The sequence below is a fragment of the Apiospora kogelbergensis genome (assembly GCF_038363985.1).
Source record: "Apiospora kogelbergensis strain CBS 113332 chromosome Unknown utg000003l_segment0_segment0, whole genome shotgun sequence".
NCBI lineage: Eukaryota > Fungi > Ascomycota > Sordariomycetes > Amphisphaeriales > Apiosporaceae > Apiospora > Apiospora kogelbergensis.
Genome location: NW_027117420.1, coordinates 3,806,986 through 3,834,544, shown reverse-complemented (window position 1 = coordinate 3,834,544; position 27,559 = coordinate 3,806,986). Strand labels below are relative to the sequence as shown.

General features: G+C 52.1%; 6 protein-coding genes across 6 annotated transcripts; 5 read left to right on the top strand and 1 right to left on the bottom strand.

Moving 5' to 3' along the window:
* Positions 1–2,034: 2,034 nt before the first annotated feature.
* Positions 2,035–3,915, top strand: PG998_005983 (uncharacterized protein; the record flags this gene model as incomplete). Its single annotated transcript, XM_066872801.1, has 3 exons — positions 2,035–2,877; positions 2,936–3,337; positions 3,397–3,915. 3 exons carry the CDS (start codon positions 2,035–2,037, stop codon positions 3,913–3,915), a joined length of 1,764 nt encoding a protein of 587 aa, XP_066732898.1.
* A 4,887-nt stretch (positions 3,916–8,802) lies between these two features.
* PG998_005982 (uncharacterized protein) lies at positions 8,803–12,786 on the top strand (the record flags this gene model as incomplete). Its single annotated transcript, XM_066872800.1, has 3 exons — positions 8,803–8,920; positions 9,066–12,689; positions 12,752–12,786. The coding sequence occupies 3 exons, from the start codon at positions 8,803–8,805 to the stop codon at positions 12,784–12,786; spliced, it is 3,777 nt and encodes a 1,258-aa protein (XP_066732897.1).
* A 3,023-nt stretch (positions 12,787–15,809) lies between these two features.
* On the top strand, positions 15,810–17,407 carry PG998_005981 (uncharacterized protein; the record flags this gene model as incomplete). The annotated part of the gene is made up of 3 exons (XM_066872799.1): positions 15,810–16,610; positions 16,718–16,984; positions 17,066–17,407. The coding sequence occupies 3 exons, from the start codon at positions 15,810–15,812 to the stop codon at positions 17,405–17,407; spliced, it is 1,410 nt and encodes a 469-aa protein (XP_066732896.1).
* Positions 17,408–18,334: 927 nt separating this feature from the next.
* PG998_005980 (uncharacterized protein) lies at positions 18,335–18,637 on the top strand (the record flags this gene model as incomplete). Its single annotated transcript, XM_066872798.1, has 1 exon — positions 18,335–18,637. One exon carries the CDS (start codon positions 18,335–18,337, stop codon positions 18,635–18,637), a length of 303 nt encoding a protein of 100 aa, XP_066732895.1.
* A 378-nt stretch (positions 18,638–19,015) lies between these two features.
* PG998_005979 (uncharacterized protein) lies at positions 19,016–21,694 on the bottom strand (the record flags this gene model as incomplete). The annotated part of the gene is made up of 3 exons (XM_066872797.1): positions 19,016–20,668; positions 20,724–21,515; positions 21,587–21,694. The coding sequence occupies 3 exons, from the start codon at positions 21,692–21,694 to the stop codon at positions 19,016–19,018; spliced, it is 2,553 nt and encodes an 850-aa protein (XP_066732894.1).
* Positions 21,695–25,482: 3,788 nt separating this feature from the next.
* Positions 25,483–27,034, top strand: PG998_005978 (uncharacterized protein; the record flags this gene model as incomplete). Its single annotated transcript, XM_066872796.1, has 2 exons — positions 25,483–25,922; positions 25,975–27,034. 2 exons carry the CDS (start codon positions 25,483–25,485, stop codon positions 27,032–27,034), a joined length of 1,500 nt encoding a protein of 499 aa, XP_066732893.1.
* Between the last annotated feature and the right edge of the window lie 525 nt (positions 27,035–27,559).

The following is a 27,559-nucleotide window of genomic DNA, read 5'->3' as shown; positions in this document are numbered from 1 at the left end:
CGAATCAAGTCGAACTCAGTCCAGCTCAGCCACGTTCTCGAACGCTGCATAGGATATGGTGATCATGAATACCGCTGGCTGACTGGCTCGGAGGTGACTGATAATATGGAGCTCAGGCAGAATCGCATCGCGCTATATTTGTGCGACTCGGCGAAACAGACTAGATGACGTAACAATGCACTGTGCATCACGATAGAGACATTAGGTAACGAAAGTATCGATTTAGTCGTACCACCATGGGTGCTTCTCTATGCAGCCAGCCGGAGGCCCTGGCAGGCTCGAAGAGAAGAGGGAAGGTCAGATCAATACAAATTTCGGTTTCATGATGAACTATACAAATACTCCAATGTAAAAAAGATTGCGGTTCGTACGAACAGGTAATTGGCTTGTTATCGTAACCGGGTTGAACCCTCTTATTGGCAATCGCCAGGTCGGTTGCTCGGGCGGACCAGGGATTAGGATGGACAGCGCTGAAACGAACCAGTAGCCAGCTACCAGCCAACAGCAGCAGCAGCAACAGCAGCAGCAACAACAGCGACAGCTAGCTAGCACCTGCAGCTTAGGTACACGTTGACTGTCCTGTTCGTTCACCGATCACTGATAGGCACTGCCCCACGCCCACCTGCGCAAGTTCCAGACAGCCTACCTCTTTAGGCACCCTACTGCCTATCACCTATCGTCGTCATTAGCATAGGCCGGGTCGGCTATTCTACTCATTGCATACATACGCGCCTGCCAACGCTCCATCTCTCTCGTGACCATTAGCCATCAGGCGGCGCATCAAGGGTCTTGGGCTTCGATACAACCCTCTTCTCCCTTCCTCTCTTCCTCGACTCTTTCCACACTGCGCGGCCAAGACCAACTTGACCACCGCCAACAAACAGCTTGGATCTTACCTAGATCCCGCAACTCGCATTTGTGACGACTAAGGTACGTACAAACGAGTCATACTGTAGGACCCTGCATCATCGTGGGCGCGGGTCTGATCACTGGTCCGGTCGCTGTCCGTTGCCCGTTGCCCTACGGCGTCCTGTCCTTGTCGAGCGAGAATGAGCCCAATCCATTGTTTGCCTCCTCCCATTGTCCCTGCCTACCGTTGAGTCTACTTTCTCGCTCTCCCCCAACGTCACTTGCTCTATCCTGTGCAAAAGGATATCATTTCTTGGCTTTGTACGGTGCAGTTCAAGCATTCCCTCCCCGCCCCTAGCACTAGGTTAGTAGCCATTGATCCTATCTGTCTTCGCGCCGCATTGTTTGCAAGCGCATGCCTCGATCAAAGGAGGCGTGGTATCTCGGGAAGACCTGAACGTACACGAGAGAGTCCGGGAGATAGTCCAACGTTGGGCGCTTGTCGAGGGGTTGAAGCTGCCTCTGACGCCAACGGTCCGGCTTCTACCAGACTTCGCTTGCAGTCAGTGCCAGTCCAGAGTGATGCCGGTGCGGGAGCAAACGGCCCAGCTCCCAGCTCCAGCGCAATCCCAGGTGCATCCACTTGCACAAGAACGAGAGACCCCAAGACAGACCAAGGGAATGCCATGCCTGGCTACAATCAAGTGCCACCCCAAACCCCCAAGTACCTGGCTTATTACTTAATCTACCTACCCCTCAACCTCCACCAGCCGCCTTACTATTGTTGATTCCAGCCAGCTACTGACCCTCTCCATTCCGCCTCCCAACCAACCGCATTGCCTCAACCTCATTCCCTCTCATTGTCCCAACGCAAACACAATACACATCTTCACTCCTATCCAAATAACACTTCTTTTTCACTGACTCTTTTGCCCCTTGAAGACGGAAGATCAGCCAGATCAAAGAGCATATTGCAAGCTATCCGCATTCGGCTAACCCACCTTCACCCAGCCGCAGCACCCACGACGTCACCACCACGCGACATTCCCAATATACACACCACAGCGAATTATCTCGTATACATTCGCTATTCCGACACCGCACTCCCTTGCATCTTTCACCGTCACAAATCTGGCAGGGAACAAGCGCCGCAGTCTCTCCTCTCAAGGAGGTCTGCTGAATAGGATGTTTGGTGGCGGCTCTTCCTCCAAATCCGACTCGGCTGCAGAGACGCCCAAGACCGGAAAGAAGTCGCCTTCCCCCGATCGCAGGAACGACAGCACTTCCCCGGTCTCCATAAAATCTAGCGATCAGGCCGCCAGTGGCGAGAAGCGCAGCGGAAATGGCAGCCCCTCGGGGCGACAGGGCGAGGTCGAGAAGAAGCGCCGGAGTAGCGGCGTTGGCTCCAAGGCCAGCAGCCTCATAGCCAGCGCCAAGAACTCTCTTAACTTTTCCCAGGTCGGTCGATCCAATAGCGATATGAACACGCAGACGGCTCTACAAAAGCTGGGGAAACAGGATCCAGCTCTGGCTGTTCCTCAAGGCCAGCATAACAACTCGGCAGGAGAATCTCTGCCCGGTCCCCGTTCGACTTTCCGCGTGGGCGTCTGGGAAGATCGCAACAAGAAATGCCGACGTACTATGGAGGATACGCACGCGTTCTTGTATAACTTCCTTCACACCCCTGCGCCTGTGATTGCAACCGAAGCCGACGCCAAGAGCTCAAAGTCGCACGAGGCTAGCGAAGATGGTGAAGCACCGAGCGAATCCATCGCCTCCCAGGATATGGTTGAGACGGATAATGGCTACTTCGCTATCTTCGATGGCCATGCCGGAACCTTCGCTGCCGACTGGTGCGGAAAGAAGCTTCATATCCTCTTGGAAGACATCATAAAACGAAACCCCAACGTGCCCATTCCAGAGCTCTTGGATCAGACCTTTACCAGTGTTGACAACCAGCTGGAAAAGCTCCCGCTGAAGAACAGTGGCTGCACTGCCGCGGTCGCAGTGTTGCGCTGGGAGGATCGCGTCCCTAGCTCTAGTTCTGCCACAGGCTCACAGGCTATTGCACCCGCCGCTGCGGCAGCCTCCCAAGGCTACGGACGCGTCAAAGTCTAAAGACGGTAAGTCTGAAGACAATGACACCTCCAATGCCATCCCGGAGTCTGCTCATGCTAAGTTAAAACCAACAGCTGCAAGACAACGAGTTCTCTATACCGCCAATGTCGGGGATGCGCGAATCATTCTCTGCCGCAACGGAAAAGCGCTTCGACTTTCCTACGACCACAAGGGCAGCGACGAGAACGAAGGAAAGAGGATTGCCAATGCCGGCGGCCTCATTCTCAACAACCGCGTGAACGGTGTGTTGGCTGTCACGCGTGCGCTGGGAGATACCTATATGAAGGATTTGGTGACCGGGCACCCTTATACAACCGAAACGGTAATTCAGGCCGAGATGGATGAGTTTATAATCATCGCATGTGATGGAGTAAGTATATGTTCTTCCATCTCTGTTATTTTAATATCTTTTCGCTAACCATTGTATAGCTCTGGGACGTCTGCTCGGACCAGGAAGCTGTTGATTTGATACGGGAGTCATCAGACCCGAGCGCGGCTGCGAAGCAGCTCGTGGACCATGCTCTGGCCCGGTTCAGTACCGACAACCTCTCGTGCATGGTTGTACGCTTCGACAAGGCCGCTCTTCTGGAAAATCAGAAAGATAAAACACTTGGCGTGGAGGGAGATCCCAACGCCCCAACCGGAAAGGTCAGCGAGTCCGAGAAGATTCTGAGCTCGACCAAGCAGCAGATTGCGGATGGAGGAAATCCAGCTATTGGTGTCTCTGCCAGCAACAGTGGTCGTGGCCATGATCCCATACCCGTTATCAACGACAACCCCGACGGCTTTACGCCTACCACCCTAGATTCTGCAGTGGAGGAAGAGGTCGCGAATCCGGATTCTAGTGACGCGCCCGAAGTTGCAAAGCCACCTTCCGAGCCAGCCGACCCGCTGCCCGAGCTCCATTTGCCTGACGAGGCAAAAGAAAAGATCAAGGCATCGTCATGATGAGCTATCATACGACTTCGCTGACGTCACATTGCCCGCTGACGACGATGGACGTTGATGGCCATGGCCGTTGCTACTTTGCGGTATCCATATTCGACATCCCGTGGCAGCTATGGCATCCGGCCATTGGAAGAGATCGGCGGCAGGACTTGTATCTTGAACATACCATTGTACACGAACGACAATTTACGATGGGGTATTATGATGTCCCTTTCTGATCAACCCCGGGCGTTCCTCGGAGATGATAGGGAAGAAGTGGCAAGCAGCTTCTAGGCTTTTAAATACCCATTCTCGTCATATGGACATACGCATTTTACTTTTATTTTTCCGCTGCTGCGATAGTCGTGTATCTCTGTAGGAGTAGGCAGCTGGCTTTTTATGAAAACAAAGAACAGGACAAGAAGCCCCGTGGATAACTACGGGATTGAACAAGCGCTCTTGGGCATGAATGATATGCAAATGTACAATTTTTTGACTTAATACAACCCTCGTGCCGCTCGAGGCCTGATAATGTGATGTGACAATAGTTTAAATTGTAGCTTGACGGCGCCCTAGTCGTTGTAGTGGGCAGGCATATTTACATAATTCTCTTATCGTAATGCACACGCCTTGCGTACTTGTTAATTATTGAGAAACGATTAGTAAATCATTTTATAACTTGCAGCTACATGATGCCGGCTCTCTTAGTGATGTCGGCCGCTTAACAAACCACATTTCCATGTTGTGCACGCCAGCAATACTCCCTCACCCGTGTTCCTTGTTTCCCCCTTTTATGTTACTCGCCTGTCCCCTTGAATCCGAGGTCATTATTTCCACTAGATGTTACCTTCTCGCCAAGTCAATATCTTAGATACTACTCGCATCATATGTACTGAAAACGACGTTTCATTCTACTTAAAAGTTGAAGTCTCATTCAACAACATCCAGTAAAAAAAAAAAGACACCTCAATTGTAATACCTTCCTTTGTATTCTCAGTTATGATGTCTCTCGCCATGGGTATATTGCCCATCGCTCACTAAACGTGACTGAGTCGTGTGTTTAGCTGTGATTAACAGCAGCTGGAGTGCAGGCTTTGCGGAGAGGGATCTCCTGTGATTCCTCCTGATCTGCTTGGCCCGGCCAACTTGGGGCACGTCAACATACCTGTCCCTAGATAAACCTTCCTTGCTCACATTTTCTTGCAGAAGAGTAGTTGACAGTTGAATATTTCTCCATTTGCTGGGTTCTGACTTTCCATGTCCTTTCAGTCCCCTGTCTGCAAGTTCAATCCAGTCTGGCTTATCATGTATCTATAGCCGTCCAGAAGGGATGTCTTATAAGTCATTTTTACGGGTTTTTATTATTATAGCTGTTCATCTATATCTTCAATTGTCCCGTTGATACAATATTTACACAGGTTACTACGTTCTTTGGGTTACGAAACGCCATATGCCGAAGAACAATAACTCAGGGCTTAGGCCGTACTCGCTGGGACTACCGGCCGTATGATCAACTAACAGGGCTCGCGATAGCACTCGAGGATAACGAAAAGATAGGCATGGGGGGATCAATAAGCGTCATTGTTACATGGCTCAGATTATCTGCAAGTCCTTGTAGTGCAAGCCTTTTTGGGGATGCCATGTCAATCCCATCATGCATGTGACACACGCTGCACATGATTTGCAATGTCGAGGTCGGCCAAATCAGCAATCAAGAATTGCCGGCCAGGGTATTATCTAACTCATCGCTGGTTCGCGGCAGACGGACGACGAGGCTTGAACGGATGTTCGCTGCTCCCCCATGACAGTTGCCAGGATCTGATTCGATCCTCCAGGGCCCGAGCTTTGGATGCTGAAAGGGTGCGGGATCAAAGCGTACATAAAACAAGATGTGCTAGCACCTGTCGCAAGCATGAAGTCTCTATTCTGGATGGTTTAATGGTAAACGAATGCCCACCTCGTGTAGCAGGATTCCCCTTGAGTCGTAGTAGTCGCGGGCTAGAATGTGGAATTCATTGCTCTGGACTTCGAGGATGACACGATACGTCTGCTGTATGAAAGATCCCAGCCCAAGCAATGCCGGCCGAGATGAGGTGGGGCGAGGGGTTGTTTGCGAAGGGGTCTTTAAGGAGGCCTGATGTATGGCGAAGAAGGCGGCAGAGGACTACATATGCAAATGCATATATTCGTTGAAGACTGACACGGAGGAACGGACGGATGGATCCAATGGCGACTGAGACATTCCCGGAAAAGATAATGTGCTGGGTGCATCCAGGGTTTCCCTCCGCTTATATGCTTGTAAGCGGATACATGCAGATGTGACCGGGGACTTTTGATCGTGAAAACGTGCGTCAATTGTTTCTACCCCAACGGCGATGTTCTTTCGGGATAGATGGATGCATGGTGCCTGTGGCGTTATCTCATCAATTGCAAGCACCAGATGCAAATCTCCACACATCACTGCTTACTTATTCTTATGGATGATATTTCCAGATCTACATGGCAAGGAATCCGCACCATTCTGAACATTCGGTCGGGGCGGCTCAGCAGGGTATTTCAGTCCGATCTTTCTGGTGGGGAGCACACACGAGGCGGGAGTTCCCCAAAAAGGCAGACACACTAGCCCATGCAAGATCGTGCAGAGAGGGTTTCGGCCATGCGCAGTAGGAGGCGTAACACGCATGCCGGCGGGGTTTGGCTTATTGAGTACATACAGAGGAAGGGCGTGCTGCAGGATTCTATCATCTGATTCTATACGCTCTCACATCGTTTACATGGTAGGTAAGAGCTAGACTCTGGGCATGGCTTGGTGGCTCATGTAATCCAGCCAGCATCATGCCAGGTTTTGGGTGCGAAGGACAAAGAGACCAAGAACCAAACTGTGACAGGGGCAGCTTCAGCACCAGATCTTGAAATGCGTACCTTGTATCTTGATGACGGTATTGTGTCAGTGTAAGTATGCCGTGGGTAGCAGGGGAGTCTTGTCGTTCCGAACTTGGTCGGTTGTCGGTCGTCGGAGTCCGGCTGTTTCAAAGGCTGAGGTGACATCCAGTCGAGAGACATTCTGCCCATGAGACATGAGAAGTGCAGAGCTCGAGGGAAAGCATGCTGTGTCATTTCAGGTCTGCCTACGAGCAATTGTCGAATATGGCCCTGCACTTCAACTCACTCGAAAGACTGCTTGAAAACCGACCTCAAGACGGGGAGGCCATGGCATGACATGTCGATGCTGAATCGTAGGTTGACGAATGGATACGGCTAAATCTTCGTCTTCGATATGAGCGAGTGCCTGCCAGCTACGTACCGCTTTCATATCCACATGGCCTAATGGACTTACTGTAAGCTGTGCGTTTACCGACTCCCTTGCTTTTACTGCCATTCAATCATCTTTTCTTTCACGAGGCGAGGACTCACAGACTTCATGATGCAGCAGCAGTAAGATTGAAGAGAAGCAGTAGTTGTGGTCTTAGTGTGGGACATCGGCATGGGTTGGGTCGGATTGTGAAATGTGACTGGTCAGCGACTGCGGATCCCCTCCAATCCCCCTTCCGACCAGTGCAGCCACTAAACCGCTTCGACTTGGACTATTCTCTTCAACCCGCTTTCCTCCACAATCATCACCTTGCGTCCTGCGTGCGCTGCAGCCACTTGGTGAACTTGCGACCTTGATATGTACATACTGGCTTGCTTCTTGCTTGCCTGCCTGCATCCGTCAATCGCATCCTGCTCACCTCACTCCAACCGACTGGTTTGTCCTGCTTGCCTGTAGACCGCAATCTCGTATTTCGTAGTCTCGTATCTCGACAATCTACTGCAGGAGCTTTTGACTGGCTACTGACTGCATTCCCATCATCCCCTGGCTCCTCATCTGCTCCGTCAGCCAGTCGAGACCTCGAATAAAACCCGACCTTTCCTAACCTAATTCGGAAGCCTATCCTGTTTCTGCTGCAACCCTATCCCCTCGCAGCGCAGCATCCCGGTTCCCCTGCTGTACCATCGGAAGCGCTAGTCTTCTCTCCCTCGACCCCTATCACTATCCTTCGGCGAAATATTGGCCTGTCCCGCCCGCTCTCAGACGCGCAAACCCCCCAGGTTTGAGGGATTGAGAGAGAGCTTTGTGCTTTCATGCCCAATTCCTAATAGATTGATCGGCTTGTCGTCTCTTGCACTTACCTGGAGGGTTCCCATAGAAAGCGAGAAAGCGAGAGAGCGACGTTTTATTAGACAACGCTATTTGTTGTTCTTGTGTCTTTTTGTGTACCCCCCCGTCTTTGGCAAAATCGCCTTGTATTCCATTCCTTCCTGCCCACGCGGAAAGACCTCCACCCGCCGCCGAATGCCGTCGCTTCCTATCCCAGCCGTCGACTAGATGTCGGGAGCTCTTCAACAAGCAACTATTGTTTCTCCCTCCCCGAAGAAGGACCCAAGCGACGAATTGGTTGCCACTGCGCCGGATCCGACTGGTTTTCAACGCTGGAAGGGATTGAGAACTGTTTGCTTGCTAGAACAACACCGCGCCCGACCTCGCACCACTTTTTCCGATTAGATTACGAACCGACTTCAGTTCTTCCATTTCGACGAAACCGTAACTCGATCGCGAAGGCAAATAATGTCGTTGGGGGGGCTTGGATAGCGCCGCCATCAAGCAGGCGCACGAGGCTGCAAACGCTGAACCTGGCGGATGGTATGTTTCATTACACCTTTCTCTGGCTGGACATGAAACCACCAGCATGCGACAACGGGCCTGGACAAAGTTCTCATCTACGATGTCTTCCGTTCGGCTCCGAGGTTCTATCATGCCACATACCGTGTTGCTAACCTGTGCCTTTGCGCGATAGGTTTCTTCTCAAATATGCGAGTCGCGATGAAGTTGAGCTGTATGGCCGGGGGACGACGGGCGTGGTGGAAATGCGCAAGGCCATTGCCCAGTTCGAGGAAGAATCACCGTTGTACGGCTTCTTGAAGTACCGGCGAAGAAATGTCATCATCAAGTACCAGCCGGAGGGCTGTTCTAGGCTTGTGCAAGGTAAGACCCCCCCTCTCGCACAGTGATTACATATCTACCTATACGTAACTCTCACCCGCCGAGTGTTGTCTTCGGACAGGGTCGTGTGTACACACGAGCTCTGAGACCATCACCAGACTAACAACGTACAATTCATCGCGTTTAGCTCGGGCGACCGTCCATTTCAACGCCATTTGCGACAATTTCCAGCCCTTTAACACGACTTTCGAGCTCACAAATGCGAAGGACCTTAAGGATACGAAACTTTCGGCAGCTTGCTCCTTACACACGGCTACCGGCTCGACTTGTTCTTCGACTAGCTCCTTGCGCAGGCGGCGTTTGATGGAAATTACAGAAGAAGAGGAGGAGGAGGAGAGAGAAAGGAAGAGACAATCAATTGTCCATGACGAAGAAGAGATTGAAGACGGCAGCGAGGCCACTCCACACTCACCTCCTTTATCGTCTCCAGAGCCACCGGTGGTCTTGGATCGACAGCAAATTACCGACCCACAAGATCCGGATTTTGCCTCCATCCCTGACCCAGCGACCTTCTCAGGAGCAGCAGCCCAACCCGCCTCGCCCTCCAAGTCGGAATTTGACACTGAACCGCCCAGGCGCCAGTCTTCGCAGCTAACACGGCCGGAGCTGTACACCTATTCGTCCTACCCATATGGCAAGCCTAAGGTGAAGTTGGCACCCCGCCCTTCTATGGATGCGAACTTGAGGCCTCACACGGCTGGGACCTACCGACCGATTGCTGCTCTTCCGGCCGGCTTTAAGCTGTCAAGAAGTGCAAAGAAGAATAAGGCGGAGCACAAAGAAGAAGAGGAGATGAGCCAAAAGGAGGATGGAAAGCCCACATCAAATGCCACGTCGACCACAGCCCAGGATCATCTTGAGTACCCGGACGCTACCAATACTACCACATTACTACTACCGGCGCGACCCGCTACAAGCTCGGGCGCGTCCCTCAAAGGGTCCTTGGCCCTCGCTGACAAGAATAAGATGACACCCGAGAAGGCACGTCTTATGAAGGCTATGAAGCTTCGGGAGAAAAAGAAGAAAATGAGCATGCTGCCTAGCGAGATGGTCGTCCCCGAACCCGAACCCTCGGAGACAGAGAATACTGTATTGAATGTGCAACCAGAAGAGCATATTGAGGAAGCAGAGAAAGATAACGGGCAAAAGGATGTGGAACCTGCGACAGCCGATCCTGAACTGCCTGCCCTAACGATGCACAACACGGAAGATGCTTCCACGGCCTCGCATCCACCTTCGCCAACGGTTGGGTCCTCTGAAGTTGGCGTATCAACGAAGGCATCTTCACTTTCTGAATCCACCGACGAGACTATTCAACACGCGGCGAAGGACACGGAGCCAGAAGTCAAAGACAGTTTACCGGGTTCTGAACCGGAACCCAAGGTCAGCGACGAAGTGGTTGTGCACAATATGGAGAACGAGCCGAGTGAGGCGGAACCCCTCGCTTCGACCACGACCCCGAGTAACAATGAAACTACCGACAGTACGGTTATGCATCAAGACGCTACGGACGGGAAGCCTGATGTCTCGGAAACCTTAGATGTGCCACTGGATGAGGAATCCCCCAAAATTCCAGAGAAAGAACATGACCAGCAAGTGGAAGATGTGACCGTAGCAGCGTCATCAGACGAAGCTATAGCACCTACACCTACCGATGAAGCCCAAATTGAGGTTCAAATTCCGCAATCTCGCAGCCGAGAAGTAGCCCCACTGAATCAAGATGAGCCCTCGCCCAAGTCCCCCTATGGCGTACCACTTTCCAGGTTCTCAAGTAACGAGGCAAAGTCGCCGCCAACACCGACTTTAAAGTCTAGGTTTTCAACACAGGATCTCCGGAAAGCTTCATTTGCTGAGCCTATCCCTGTCGTGGCTGAGGTCATCCCATCATCCTCTGATGCTCCCTCAGAGAAGGTTCAGCCTATCGCGGAGTCGACTGACGCCGGCCCTGAAGAAGCATCCTCGCAACTGTCAACCAAAGTAAAGCACAAACCCGCCGCCATCGATCTTACTCGAACCGAGCCCGTCAAAGATACCCCTCACTCTGAAGTAAACGACCCTGTCCTCGACGACGCGCTTCTCGACGAGTTGCAGGCTGCGACGTTACAGCACGCCCAGCCTATGACAGTTGCGAAGTCGCCTATTACCCCGGTATTCCCCAGTACAAGCCCCAGGAAGTCACAAGTTCCAGCGGTCCCACGCTCGGTGTCGAATCCGCTGTCGAATCCGCTTCGCAACTCTCTACAAGTGCCCGTAGGCTCCAAATTCGGTAGCCTGCGCCGTGTGTCAACGAACGGGAGCAACATGCCCAACGGCCTGTCACGCCAGGCGTCTAACGCCAGTATGCAGTCGTCCAAGGTGGGCAACGTTGGATCCAGCATCTCACAAAGGATCAAGGCCCTAGAGCAGCTGTCTGCGAAGGAAAAGGCAAGCAAGGGCAACGAAGCCCCTGCCCGGAACAGGCCAACAACGCCATCTTCGAACTTTTTTACGGTGCGGAAGGCAGCGAGTATCAGAGAACCGTCGATATCTCCTTCGGCGGCCGACCCTGCTGCGTCTCTTTCAGTGCAAGAATCTACACCCGATGACTCTCCCAACGACTCGCCTGATCAGAGTCGTATCACTAGGCGTGACCGATCAAGCTCTGTTCAGAGCAGGTTGTCGGTTTTCGAGCCCAATAACCCTACCGCAACCGCTACTTCATATGCGCCACGCGGACGGCCAGAAACTGTTCAGGTCACTGCCAGAATCGTACGGGAGGGCGGCCAGTCAGTCCCCAAACGGCCAGACTCGCGTAGCGAAGTTCCAGATTACGATGCTAGCAACCTCAAGCAATCGCCTCTGGTGGTTGATCACCAAAAGGCAGAACCTGCTGAGGAACCCATTTCTGACCCCGCTGCCACGAGTCTTGCCGCCGCCCCAAGCATCGTCGAGCAGCCCAAAGAGACGATTCTGGAGAGAAGGAACTCCAAACAAGAGTCTGATGGTGGCGCTGATCACAAACGCAGATCGTCCCTGAATATTGTCAAGGGCTTCATCAAGGACCGTCGGGCCTCTGTTTCGAGTCGTTCCAACTCGGTCGATAACCTTGCCGCCCCTTCTCCAGCAGCCTCGTCAAGGTCACCTACCCGTCCTCCTTCGGCTCAGCATAGCAGCAGTGGCAGCATAGTTCGCCGGCTATCTATCTCCAGCCGTCGGTCGTTGAGCCGCGATCGCGAAATGGCTTCGCCGATATCCATCACTGAGGAATCTGAGGAGAAGGGCGGAAAGCAGAGTGCTGCGTCGCGTCTTATGCGTCGACTGTCGAGCTCGTTCGGTAGCAGCCGCAAGGCCCAGTCACCCAGCATCTCCCCTACCGTGGCGGAAGAAGAAGACGATGCGTCTACCGCAGTTACCTCGCGACCAGACTCGCAAGTCTCGTCGTCCAACCACTCGATGAACCAGCAGTCTCTGGTCTCCACATACATGGGTGATGTGAATGTGCAGTTCCCCGACAACCTACTCTGGAAACGTCGCACCATGTGCCTGGATTCAGCTGGCTACCTTGTGCTAAGTGCCCTGCAAGGTCATGCGCCGGCAGCCAAGGATCGGGTGGTGGGGACGAAGCGCTATCACATGAGCGACTTCCGCCTACCCTACATTCCCGATGTTGAGGTTCAGGAACTCCCTAACAGTGTTGTGCTGGACTTCGTGGACGGCAGTGGCTTGCAGATTGCCTGCGAAGATCGCGCTGGTCAGATGAGTACTTTGCATAGTAAGTTGACTGATCATTGTCGGGTCCTATGTGTATCATTGCAAAAGCTAACAGTATCGCAGCTCTCGAAGATGCTCACCAAAAATACACATCTTAAACCATTGCCCTCAGCACTCGGACAGAATGCATCTCCGCGTATCTGATTTGCATAGCGCCAGCTCACTCTCATCCCTCTACCTAGTACAGCACACGATTGATACCCATACAGTCTTTATTTCGTGCGTTCGTACTTTACATCACACTTCCCATGCCACGCATTATGCCCTGCATACCTTTCCTTTGTTTCCCTCCCTTCGACGACCCCGAATCGGTTGTCGTCGTCGTCCGCCACACAAGAACAGCTTGGCAGCTGCCCACATTTCCTTTTTACCTTTCGACTTCGTTTATATTTCGGCTTTTCTTCTTTTTCCCGGTTGGCTTGACTCATGATGGGGGGGATATACGTATCTGTATTGTAATCCACTCCGGCATTTTCACCCCTAAAATTCTTGTATTTACTTTTTTTTCGACGACGACGACTGTCTCTCAGCGTCGAGTATCGTCGCCCATGACTTACCGACCAATCTGCTGGGACGCAGTTTGGCGGAATGGGGGCAGTATTATTTTTTCACTAATGGCTGTTGCTATTGTGGCCTCTGTCGTCCATGGCTTGGTTCTCTTTTCATGGCGACCGGACACATGCACACACCTAGTTAGCGTTAAAGAGGAAGCAGAGGTTGAAAGATGCAGTAGCAAAAGAAGAAAGCTACTTCGTATCTGCGAGTCATTAGAGAGATGACGAGAAGAAGCTGAAGAGAGAAAGACGCAGGGACGACAGGAGAGAAGAGAACATAGTTGTTGTTTGCCATGGAACCCAGTCCAGCTTGGTGTTGCCGGCCCCTCAGTGTACATAATTGGTTGGATAAGGATGGGTAGACACGGTGGTAGCACCCCCTCTCCTCCCCCTTTCCTCTAATACTACAAATTCTGTGAACATATTTATCAATATTTGTGTGATTGTGGGCTCCCCTGTCCCAAGGCCAACATCTCCCGCGCTACTTACAACTTCTGTTCATGCTGGCTATCCATGCATTCATAAGAGAAGGCGGCGACGCCGCCATTATTGAAACACATCATGGCGGAGAAAGCAATTCGACGAATGGGATTGGATGCCCCGGAGTCAACGTCGTCACGCCTCTCGAAATGGACCACGCCAAGTAGCTGGGCCCCACGATCTGGAACATTGGCTGGCACCAGGCGGGCATATTCAACATGTTCCGTGGGGAAGTAAGGGCCATTGGTTCCTCGATGGCGCGCACAACATACTCATTTTCAACCAGCATTCAGATAGGCCGTGCTTGTCTGAAGAAACCCACCCGTCGAGCATTTCACACAGCTGTGCTAAACTACTTCGAGGTGATGCCCTTGAAGCAAAGTTGTACAGGATCAGGCCATGATGCAGCAATTTGCACAAATCTGGTATCAATCACAGCCGCCGTCCGTTGTACATGTCAGCCCTGATATTCGACAAGCATTGATCACAGCTCTCGAAGTTGGTAACTGCCCGGTATTCTTTAACAGATCTATGCCCGGAGGAGGCATCATAGGGTTAGTCAAGTCGGGTATTATGTGACAAGGATACGCCATACAGTGGTTTATCTAGCTACTGTTTGGTCGTTTGCTTTTTTTGCTGGGCCGGCCTGGTGTGAGACGCAAGATGTTGAAAGAAGAAGGTAGCCAGAAGTTCGCGAAATATAACCCTTCCAAATAGCCAATTCTTTCACATACGACCACATCCTGCTGAATACTAGGGATCCCGTCCGCTCTCCCATATATAAGCAGCAGAGAGCCGAATTAGTACTAGGGTCGGTGACGACCTGGGAATTCTTGTGTTGTATGTTTTCTTTTGTTTGCTCTTTTTGCCTGCCAAAGCAGGTCCAATCAAGCATTGGGAGCAGAACAATATAAAGCTCGTGGTAGTGAACTATTAGAAATGGTCCAATATGCCAACTGGGCTATAGTCATCTTATTTGTGCACGCAGACTAGCACACCATGGCTATCAAGACAGGCAATGTATCATATTGTGCAAGGGTTGTAGCAACTTGTATCTGCCGACAGATGTTGAATCAGTAGATGATAGATAGGCATGCCTCTCTCCAGATTCAGACAAGGACTTCCCAGCGCGTTGGATAATGCTGCAGTCACAAGCTTGGACAGCTACCTCAGCCCTGCCGATATGGAAAAGCTACGGTCATGACGGAAGGCACGCCAGCGCCTAGCTATCCGGCTCCGGTAGTCCGCGGATAGATGTTTCTGATGTCAGAGAGAAGAACCCAACTTATCGGACGAGATTGGCATGCAACATACCTCATGCTGACAAATATCCCGCGACAAACAATGTTGCATTGCCAACTGTCCGAGTGCTCTATCACTTGCCATTGAAGCTTTGCTTGCTTATCTGCCATCTCCGCGATTAATCTGAATATAGCCAGAGCGGATAGCCGGGGCTTTTGTCTACATTGGTTGTAGCAAGGGGGCGTCAAGTTATCAACCTCAGATAGCGGATTTGGTGCGATTGCGTCAATATATAGATCGATCTCTAAAAAGCAGTTTAACTTTATGTGGCTGATTGTTGACCCGTCCTGAGACGTGTGAAGATGTCGCCCGCGCATACCGGACGGCCGTTCTGACAGGAGAGCACGCCCCTTTCTAGCCGGGCATTTGTTTCGGGTTTCAAGCCACATTCCAACAACTAAATATCGGACAAGACAGCGACAGCATGCCATGAAAGCCGTGGCGAAAAGCCTCAACCAGGACAGAGTTTGATCAGATATCCTACACGGCGATACTCTTCCGGGTTGACGTAATGACGCAGCATACAACGTCTTTCCTACCGGATGGACTTTACTTTTCAGTCCCTGCTCTTGAAAGACGCGGATTTCTCCATTCAGAGATATCATCTTTCTATCTGTGACCAGCCCTCTTCTCATTGTCTATCTCTTGTTGGGTTTCGATTAGTGAGTCATTGGGCACACCCATCAACCGGGGGACCATTCACTCACAGGGGTCTCGTCAAGCCCGCCCTGGGGCCGACCAAGCCTCACGCAAGACTTGCAGGATCAAGTCTAGCACGCCACACAATGAAGACAAAACCGATCCTGACTGGCGACTGTCCCTTTACTACCAACTGTGAATATGGCAATAAAACGAATGTTACGCCGATACTGCCCCGGCAGTGGCCGCTATGGAAGAAAATCACGACGTCCATGTTCTCTCTCTTTCCCGTTCTGACCATTATGTATACCACGACGTCACTGAGCACGGCGGTGCCGACACTCCCCGCCCTCTTCGCAACATCCAAATCTCTGGCCAGCCTGTCCTTCAGCATGCCCTTCCTGGGCATGACGTCGGCGCCGCTCTACACACCCTATCTCTCGGAGCGGTTCGGGCGGAAGCCCGTCCTGCTCGTATACTTCCTGCTGTACGGCACCGTGGTCCTGGGTCTGACCTTCGCCAGGACCATGGGCCAGCTGCTGCTGCTCCGCTTCCTCATCGGCCTCCTGGGCGGCCCCTGCATTGTCATGGCCGAGGGTACGCTGTCGCAGCTCTGGCCGCCCGCGCGCCGCATGACCTACTACGCCGTGCTGGCCTTCGCGCAGTACATAGGCGCCGCCACGGGCTGGCTCGTCGGCGTCGTGGTCCTGCAGGTGTTCGGTCTGCCCTACCTCTCCTTCACGTCGCTTCTCTATGCGTCCCTCACTTTGGCGGCGCTCGTATTTGTGCCCGAAACGTGCGCGCGCAAGATCCTGAAGAAACAGAACGATATCGAGGAAGACGACATCGAGGGCTGGTGGCGCCCATCGGTCCTCTACGCCACGACGCGCGAGCTAATTTGGGGCGGCGTTGTCCAACCTCTGCAGATGCTGGTCCGAGACCCCATCGTCATCATGTGTTCGATCTACCTCGCGCTAAACTATGCCATCGTTTTCAATTCTTTATAAGCGGGCCTCTGCTGTTGAGGAACAAGTACGGCTTCACATTCGTGCAGACCAGCCTGGCCTTTTTCGGTATGCTCGTGGGGGCCCTGGTGTCGTTGACTTCTAACATCATCGTGGACTTTGTGAGTACGAGGAAGGGCCCCAGAGATGCCGTTGGCAAGCCAAGGGTCGAGAACAAGCTATTAACATCACTGGTTGGGGGCCTTATACTATCATCTGCCCTGTTTGCGGTGGGCTTCACGGTCAATGCCCGGGGCAACGTCAAGCTCGTGTTTACTGGCATCGTTATCCTGACCTGGGGAACCATGGATATCCTGGTAAGTCGAAAAGAGCTTCATCGAAGACTTCTCTCCATTCCTCATGATGGATGTATCGGCGAACTCATTATCAAAATCTAGGTCTCATTGGTTACGTATGTATCCGATGCCTACTCCCGGCAACACGCAATGACCGCGCTCACGGCCATGGCATTTGCGCGTTATTTCTCTGCGGGCATCATGCCGGTATTCGCCGTGAACCTTGCCGAGAACGTACCTACCAAGACACTTTTCGCTGCCTTTGGGGGCTTGACCACGATCATGCTGCCCGTTCCATTCGTGCTTTTCTACTTCGGAGAAAGGCTTCGCATGCGAAGTGGATATAGCAGTAGCGAACCTAGCAAGGAACCCAATGGGAAGACTGAAGAGGCCGAAGAAGATTTGGAAGAGGATAAGGTTATGGATAAGGAGAAAGAGAAATGAGCCCAGGTGAAAGAACACGATAGAGGCGAATTGCAGAGCGCGAAGATCTGCAGCTGAGCCCCTTCCAGCTTCCATAGTGAGGAGCAACAATGCACCCGGCCTTGTTGACTGAGCTGGGGTAGTGCCTCTACAGTGAACAATAAAGCAAGCCTAAGCAGTCGCAATGTTTCTGGAAGGGGGTACAAGGGCAAGTTCGGCCCTACGCTACGGATTGAAGAATATGAAGAAATATTGAAGCAAAAAGCCACAGCAGTGCACTGAGACAAACGAACCTTATCCATCGGCTGCTTTGTAATAGAATCTGGACTTAGGAGAGTTTATGGAGGGGAAAAGGTCGGTATGGCCGAAGTTGGCGGCGAAACAGAACTGCATACCATTTCAGTCAAACCCCCAGGTGGTCGACTCGAGGATATCCTCACCGACACCGCGGCAACCAATGAGTTTTCTTTCACCCCTTGTCCTTTCCCATTGTGTTGCGAGAGGGACAAAGAGTCCGGCGTGTCTAAGGAAAGCATAATAGGTCTGTCGTCGCCATTGTTCACGTACATACGCTTTGTTCAGGGCGGTCCTGGTGTGTCTATACACACATTGAATCCGCCTTTTAACTACGCATTTCCCATACTGAACTCATTGCGGTCAAACAGCACGCATCCTCCCCCGATGGGTTGGGGTGAATGCAACTGCAAACAGACTATGAACACCTCGAGTGTTTTCTACAGAATTCACAGTCAGGCACTCGCAGGTTCTATATAAAGCTACTCCATAATGGCCAGGGTAGGGAATTGGACCTTCATTTCCAAACCATACCAATCCAATACAAACCAACACTCACTCAGTCAACTTACTGCATACGCGCCTGCAACCGAATCTTGTTTTAGCCGAAGCCATTGCTTTTACATATTCATTATCAACAACAACAACAACAACATGGGTCGAGGAGGTTACGAAACATCCGGCACTCCCAAGCCCGAACCCCAGCCTAAGCCCAAGACCAACCCGGTGATTATCTCCACCGGTGATGACAAGAACAACAGCGGCAGTGAAGTTTACACCAGTTGCTCCTGCACAAACAGGTTTGCGGTGTTAGTCAACTGCAGTCGACTGGACGAGGCGGCAGCAACTGAGGACGGACTCGTCGACCTGGGCCGCGGAGGGTACGATATTACCAATAGTCCCAAACCGGCGCCCAAGCCTGTAGAGCAACCCAAGCCGGAAAAGCCCAAGAACTGAGAATGCTTAGCTAGGCGGTTCTTCATGACACCTTCTTCTTCATTTCACTCCTGGATCGAGTGTATGCAACGTCGAATGAAGGGCTCATGTGATGGGGCTGTCAAACTCAAGAGAGGGGCACGTTATGGTACTGGCCTCGAAGTCAATCAGCACTTGGTCATTATAGAATCATTCTTATTAGGTTGCAAGCGAATTAAGTAATCGAACAAAGGGAAAATAAGACGCAAAGTGCCTAAGGTATCATCTTGTTTCCTGCCATGAACATGTATGGTCACATCGCGACCGGGGTATAACCTGTCCATCAACCACCCTTCCTGTGTTTCTTACAAAATAAAATCAATCAAGCTCGCACTCTTTATCGTGACCTTCGTGACACTCCTAGATAGTCACCGTATTAGGGGTGGTGCTGTAACCCAAGGGCTCGGTGGTGGTATCCAATGGCTTGGAGTGGCCGTTGAGGGCATTGCCGTTGGTGTACTCGCCAGTTCCACCCAAAGCACCGTTGCCATGGGTGCTACCATTGGTGTGGCCACCCGTCTGGCTGGTCAAGTTGTGCGCCTTGCGAGTAACCGTGGGCGCGCTAGGAAGGTCCTTGCTCTTGGACGCCTGGCCAATGGAGAAGACGGGGCTCTCCCACTTCTCACCCTTGCGGGCCAATTCCTTGTACTCGGTGGCCTTAGAGCTGATGCCACCAGGCAGCTGGATGTTGGGGAAGATGCTGTCCTCCTTGGTGACGGCCATGTTGACCTTGGTCTGGCTTGCGACGGTCTCAACCTTCTCCTTGCCCTGCATGGCTCTCTTCTGGATGGCCGTGACGTAGCGCTGGTAGATGTTGGGGGCCTGCTCGGGGTTCTCCTTGGCCTCGTCGAGGGCGCGGTCGGCCTCCTGCTTGACTTGATACATGAGCTGGTCAAACTGGTTGAACTGCTCCTTCAATTGCTTCTCAGCGACCTTCTGCACGGCAGGACGGAGCACCTTAAGCATGATCGGCTTGAACATGCCAAAGAGCAGCTTGTGGTTAGACTTGACCAGTTTCACCTGCAAGTTCTTGACATCAACGTCAACCTTCTCAATCTTGAAAAAGTTCTGACGATCGTTCTTGTCGGCAGAAGCCAACTTCATGCGGAAGCAGAAGCCATCGCCACCCATGAAGAGGTTGGCGACACCGGTGTCGGTGATGGAGGGGAAACCCTGCTTTCGGTTGACGTAGTAGCTAACATCACGCAAGTCCATCTGGATACCAGTGACCTTGACATCGAAAGCTTGCTTGTTCTTGTTGGCAACGCTCTTGCGACCCCAGCGGAAGTAGTGGTCGCTAGCGATCTCGAACACGTTGGGCATGAAGTTGTCACTCTCCAGAACAAGGTTTTCTACCACCGCGTCGATCATGGGGTCCGAGTACTCAATGCGGGGGATGGGGATGTAGGCGATGCTCTCAAATGCCGAAGGAATAATGATCTCAGTCAAGTCCTTGATCAAGTGTGGCTTGAAAGTGGGCTTGCCATTGGCGTCGTTGCCAAGGTCATTAAACAACTTCTGGAGAGACTGCCCAAAGCGCTTGTTCATTGGGTCCTCGTCGAACTGAGTAGCAAGGAACTTGAACTCGTCCAGGATGCGGTCGGTGTGTTGGCGGTAACGGTTGCGAAGGAGGTAGTTACCGTGGTCGTATAAACGGTTCCATTCTCTGGTCGAGTCCTCCTCCATGATGTAGCCCTGCTCCTGGAGGCAGCGTCGGACGTACTTGTTCATAGACTTAAACCAGTCCTTAAGCTCGGGGTCTCTGTCTGCGTCTTCGTAGATGGTCTGGATGGAAGCCCACAGGTCATCGCTGGATGTGCCGTTGGCGAAACGCTCGATCAACGTCTTCAGATCAGCCTCCGCCTGGGCAAGACCAGAACGGCCTTGCTGAACGGTGCCAGTAGCACCAGTAGTGACATGCTTGGCATGGCCACCGTATTGCTCAGCAAGGTCGAGCAGAGTAGTAATAGCCTGCTGGTAATCGGGGTGTTGCTGGCATTCGAGCACCATTTTCTACTAGATGTTAGCAATATGATGACAAACGCGTAACAAATGGATACAAACATACCTTCAAGCGCCAGATAGTCTGTTCGCGGCGTTCCTCGGGCATCTTCTTGGAGAGGTACTGCTTGGTTCTCTCTCGGTATTGAGCGGCGGTCTCTTTGCCCTTCTCCTTGACTTCAGCGGCCTGCTGGCGGTCCGCTTCTGAAGTATTCTCGTGGAGACGCTCTTGCGCTGTACCGTGAGCGGCCTGCTGGCCAGCTTGTTCGTCCAGGCCGGCGGTTGTAGGCTGGGCAGCATTGACACCAGCAGCGGCAGCATCCTTAGCATCTTCCTTGGGGTTGCCCTTGTAGAAGGTTTGGAGCTGAGACTTCACGCTGTCCTTGTTGATGTTAGGAGCATCGTGCCAAGTGTTGTCTTGAGCAGGTCTGTCGATTTGGTTGAGCGCATCACCGTCAGGTCGAACCTTGTTGGCAGTGTTGGCTGCGGCGTCGCCAGCCATATCACGGAGAAGGATTGTGGCGTCGTTGAGGAGCTTGCGGAATTGTCCGTTGGTAATGATCAGGGTACCAAGTGTGCGCAGGCCTTCCAATGCCTGGTTACCGTGCTGCTGTGCGGTCTCCTTGTTAATGGGAGCGCCTGGTGTGCTGATGGCCTGAGGGTTGAATTGGGTGGTCTGCCACACGAAATCCTGAAGCAGGTTTCCCTCGTTCTTGGAGAGCAGCAGAGCCTTTGCCTGTTGGACGACTTCGCGGAAGTCGCCCACAAGTGCGCGACCTTCTGTAGAAAGCTTGTTGGAAGGGTTTGCGAGGGCTTTGGAGGCGAGGAAGCTGTTCAGAGCGACATCAATTTGGTCATTCTGTAGGCACAACGAGAGTCAGTGCGCTGCGCGGCATGTAATCCAGAATGGTTCGCGCAGGGAGTTCTTACAGATGGCACCTTGCCAGCCTGGAATGCATTGATGATGCCGTAGATCTGGAGCTTGCGGTTGACATCGGCCTCCTTCTGCTTCACGTCTGTGGGCTTGTTGACAGACATGATTGCGATAGTTATTGGTTTGTAGTACCAATTGGACGTCGTATGATGTTAAGACTGTATGCTGAGGGTCGTAGATGGGGGTATATGAGTGGTGTTGGGGTATTAAAGCTTGTATGGGTATATAGGTTCCAAGCTTGGTTTGGGGGGTATCACAACGGGAAAAGAGAATACTGGTTAGTAGGTGTTTAGATGGGAGAGGGAAGAGCAGGAATCGAGGTGCGAGGATCTTGGGGAGGAGAAAGGTTTTATCAGGTTTCAATGGGATGAAAGGGGAAGGGAAAGGCTTGCGGCAGGTTTTCTGTGCAGGGCCAGTGGTCAGGTAAGTATTGCATGTACCAGCCAAAGCAGCCAAAGGGAAAGGCTGCTGTAGGCTTGTCCATGCAGTCTGGATGGTGAATGCCCGGTTGGCTGTGGTGACGTGAAACATTGAGTCGTGATACGTCATCGTTTGGATTGGCATCTGCGACCCGTCCGTCGTCGCCCGTTGTTGGAGCTTCCCATGCTTCCTCTGCTTCCTACGCCTCCCACTAACGCTACACTAGTCATCCAGGATTTGCACGATCTGTGAAATTACATAACCCCTTCGCATGGAGAATCAAGTTATTGATCATGATGGCTCCCGTTGCTGGAAATAGTTATGGACTTTCACCTCCGGATGCAGCTAGATGAAGCTGAGTGCTTCCCAACCGGGACAGGTATTTCGAGCTGGTGTGGGTAGCTTCTGCGCCTAGCTTTGGCGCTATGGGAGCTGGCGATTGGCCTAACAGGGGGTTTCGGCATGCAAATGCGACCAGCCGCGATCCTCCGCTAACCAAAATCCCCAGCAGACAGCACCACCCAGCACCCACAGCACACTCTCCTCGGGCCTGTACTGGCCTGGACCTGGATCTGGCCCGGGACCTGGGCTGTGTGCCTTTTCCCAATGGCCAACCCACCAACCTGCCAGCACCCAGCGCCCGCAAATTTCATCCTCTAGGCGACGCGTGCACCTAGCACTTGGCTGTTCCCAATCTCCAATTCCCATTACGGTGCCTTTTAGCCCTGGCTCGGCGCAACATCGTCATTACCTGCCTTGGCGTAGAAGATTTCATCCATCAATGGCGGGTGTGTAGTGTGGTATGCTGGGCAAATACTCGTTCATCAAGGTGGTAGGGCAGGTATGGTATGGTATGCCTTGTAGCCAGGACAACGCGGCGGTGGAATGGGAAAGCTACGAAACACGATGCGGTTCGATCCCAGGGCGGGCGTTTTCATTGCCAGATCAATCCCTCGGAATTGCAGCTGGAATCAATTGCATTGCTCATTACCAGCCGATCTGTCAATCCCTTGAGCACTCACTCGCTCCATTGCTAGCTGTCTAGGAGTACATGTAAGTAAATATGCAATCTGGAGATGACGCGTGCGGAATCAGGGACCAATGGTTGATTGATTGTCGAAACATGATTCCTTTAACCAGGCCCTGTCATAAAACTGCCAAGTACCATGCACCTTGGCAGCATCGAACAATGGAAGAGGCTTGCGATGTGCCAGCCAGACTGCAGGTCAAGCTAAGAAAACATTATCTGCTGCTGCTTGCGTCGAGTCAAATACGTCATAGTATGAGCACCACTGGTGGCTAGCTGACTTACCATAAAGGCGCAAATTGGACAGGAAAACAAAAAGAAAATGCCACGAGGGCGCATGCCAATCTCGATTCCGCTTAGCTGCCATACCTTTCGAACTCCTTTAGGCGTCGACCCCTCTACCCTTTGAGGCGCACACTGTCCCGGAGCATCGTTTCCAATCCCCATGCAATTTCGTTTTGAGTGTGGTTGCAACGCAGACGACTTGGAGGCGTGACGCGAACAGGGACTGAACAGGGCACAGGGATGCATCTGGGGACAGCAGCTGCTCAACTCCACAATGATGCAAAGATGCGCATTTGGTGCTCTGCCGTCCCATCCGCACATGGGCCAGGTGCCAGGACTGCGTAACCTTAATTCTTTTTTTCGTTCGTGATGTCTTTTTGTTGTTGTTTCCACTCCATGCCTTTTGACCAATCATAACTATGTCGCAATTGTTCAAGACGACGTCACGTGCTCGACTGGTATTCTCCATTTGCTAGTAGTATATCTTGAGGTCATTCGAAGCAGACATACAAGTACGAGGATTTTCAAATAGATATAGATACCTTAGATGGAAAGATGCAGGTAACTCATCACATACATCTAGCCAATCCCACGTGTTACACCACACGACACGAACGAGGCAGGTGGGTGTCATCCCGTGTTTGGCAGAAAACACCCCGCAGATGGCGTTAATCTGGTACTGCTTGGCTCTATGTTCAAACATCAGCTGTGCACGGCTAGCACGAGATCTGCGATGAGCACTCCATTGCCAGTACAGTATAGAACTGTTAGAATCTAGCGGTTCTAAATAAGGGAGCATGCATCAAGGTCTGAATAGACTCGGCCAGGACCCTAGTCTACATTCGGGTCCATCCCTAAGTTCTCCATGTCGTGCATATTAGGTTGCCGGGAACAGTCTATAGCTGACCGACAAGGTTGTTCACTAAGGCGAGGCGATTGAGCGGAATAGGTCGTATATCATTCCTAATTTTGCATTTGTTATGCGGCAATTGCGCTTTATCACTCTCTGATAAAATGCTTGGTTCGATACGGGTCTCCCCCACCACAAGATCGAAGCCGACGATCTGAGGCTACGGCCCGAGGTGGCCCCCGATGAATGGGGGCCGAAACCTCTCCATACTGAAGGCGCGTATTACGTGTCCCAAAATGGCGTGCTGAGATAAGTAATCAGATTTCATGCTTCGCAAAAGACAGACATATACATGACAATCCATTGAACGCTTGAAGGTATTGTATACCAGTTACCGGCCTGGGTTACACAACTCGACAACGCGCAGAGGCTTCTCTACTTATCGTCGAGATAATTTCCCCAGCATATATAACGCACAAGCCAATGTCTGTAATAACATACCCGTAGTAATGTGTCAACCGAAGCGGCTGTGGCGTTATCTAATATGAATTACATGGATTGACCCCGGTCTCTCCTTAGAGTCCCCCGGGATGATACAGTTCAATGGCGCCACATCAGCGACTGTATCAATCCAGCCATATCAAAGGTTGAAGGCCATCCGGGTCGGGACAATTCCTAGGCTGGCCTTGAGCGTTCGTCGAGGCCGGTGTTTGCAGGGGCTTGGCCGAGGCAGTTCTCGGCAGCCGGATGTCTCTACCAGCTGCCTGCAGCGCGAAAAGGCCGGGCACGCAGGACGCAATCGGGACAGCACAATCAGCAACATAGGCAGTCAAGAGTAATGCTACGGGCAGCTACTTTTCAGTGTCTCGTGTCTAGATATATTAAACATATCACCTCTTCGATCGTGACAACACTACCATTCTAGCAATGCACCGACGAAAGCTCGCCCATCCTAGTCGCTAACTTTAGCAGGCAATGGTAGCTAACTACTCTTACCGGGGGTAGACGGAAAATCAGTTCCAGCGGCTGGAGCTCCAGGGCTCCACCATCACAAGGCACATTGAGTCAAAATAGAATGCACATTGCGATGCACCTGCCGATGCGCCTGCCGATGCTCGAATACCTGGATTCTTTTCATTCCCTCGTTTCGAAGTCCCAAATCCGTCCTAATCTTGTTATTCTTACTCCTGGACCTGTTCTAGCCTGTCTCTCCATAATCTGACACCATCTCCAGGATCAAAAGTGTATGCATTGGATTTCAAAAGGCGCAAGGCGCGAGGCGTAAGGCACAGGAGATTTCCGGTGTGGCAATGGACGCATCACATCAAGACCTATTCCAAAGAGCTAGGAGACTGCAGTCCGAACTTGAGCAGTTCGCGAACCATGTGCGCAACACCCGGGTCGGCACAACGATGCAGCTGCATTCCAGGCTGGGTTCACTGGGTTCAGATGTTCAATCGGATGCCCGGGTTCTGGAGAGAAAAATACAGCAAATACGCCAGGTCGACGACCCCGGGGCCCAGGACGTCAATGGTCTGAGTGGCGCCAATCTCCCATTCTACGAGGCCATCTGGGAGATGGCGAAACGGTCCAGAGATATAGTGGACATCAGGTGCAAAATCTGTATAGATCCTGTTGGCAAGCCTGCACTAGCACCTGGGACCCGGATCATGCCTTCGTTGGGAACCCAGTCCAGCTCCAAACTACGCCATATCACAGTCGACGTGATTACCGATGGCGGCATGGCTTGGTACAAAGTCTCGACTATGACTAACCGGAAACTCATATATGACCTTGCCAAGGAGGCAGTCTACTGCGGGGGATAGTGACGACGACGATGATGATCCATTCGACGACGAGACTGCAGATCTTGACATCCCTCTACTGAAGATAGCCAAGGATCTGACACACGCAGCATCGAACCACCGTATCCGTACGAAACAGCCGAAGGTCTACATCATTCTTCCTCGGGTGTCTGAAGATGAAAATGTTCAGGTCGACAAGTTGCTTCAACTCTGTCGTAAGACTGGGGTCACTATACTGTGCAGTGCTGCGCTGTCTCCTGCGCCTAGCTTCAGTATAGGTCTAATGGAGGCCATGTTTCCGAGGCCATCTTCGTTCTTCACGGAGGTCTTGAATATCGACACCTCAGTTCTTGTGGCGCTCGCATCGGATTTCTCCCACACTGTTGTCCCAAGACAAGGTTGGTACAATCGGCACCATGTTGCGCACTGGGAACAGGAGAAAAAGGAGCATTTTCTTCCGACTCACCTGTATCCTACCCTAGGGGGGCATCAATTGGTCTGTGTTACAGAGGCAGCAGACACGCTCAGGCATATTGTCAGCACCATGGGGACACCTGCGGAGAAGGCAAGGGCCCGCGTGATCCTGGGCGATGAGGGGATGGGTGATATGCTGCAACGGGAGTTAGTCACAGAACTACAACACCTGTCGATATATGAGGTACCATTCAGTCTTAGGCTACCAATCCGTACTGTCGACCAGAGCGAGAACAATTGCCAGCAGCCTCTCACGGACGCAAGCAAACGAGTGTTGGCCGAACAACTTAACCCAGGCAGGTCTGTGTTCACCTATGGGTGGACGTCAGGCCTCACCAGCATCACATGCAACGCCGCGGCGGTCAAGCAAATGGCAACGGAACTGGAACAAGAACCCGAACTTGACGATCCTTTTTGGCCTTCCATTTGGGCTTTTCCAACATCTCGGCCGCTTGTGGGAACACCAAAGCCAGAAGGGATTGTCGTACGGCCAAAGAAGCATATTGGGGACTGCCAGACCAATGGATGCACCTGCGGCTTGGACAAGTTCTACGCCAACAAAGATGCCAAGCGAGAGCTGTAGAGATAACATGCTCGGTTCTACAAGAGAAGTGCTACACCTACTGTCTCGATTATGCGTTACAGCTACCATGTCCTGCCAACGATTTCTATGGGATCAACGGGTCGGTGAAGTCCAAGATCGGTATATTAATTTCCTACAACAGCTAAATCCCAAGTGTTACCCGTACGGCATTGGTGCTAACAAGGCAAAATAGGTTTAGACGCACATCGGGGATAGTAGATCTAGCATTTCCCTTCTCCGAACCTGGTAGACTCTTCCGTCATTTTTAACACGGGCGGCCCAGACAGCCCGCGGCGGGGTTCTGCATGTATGTATATGTGCCGTTGGGCTTCGAGGCGGTGACAAGCGATGCACTTCAGCCTACCTCGGACCACATCATCCTGGAGCCCCTCGGACAAAAATGCGCATTGCGATATCGTACTTGCAGAGGCCCGAGCTTTGCTTCAGCTTCATTCTGTGTGGTCTGTTGTCATTTCTTACAGCGTCGAATTGATCGATGAACGAATTAATATCCACGGGGCTTGG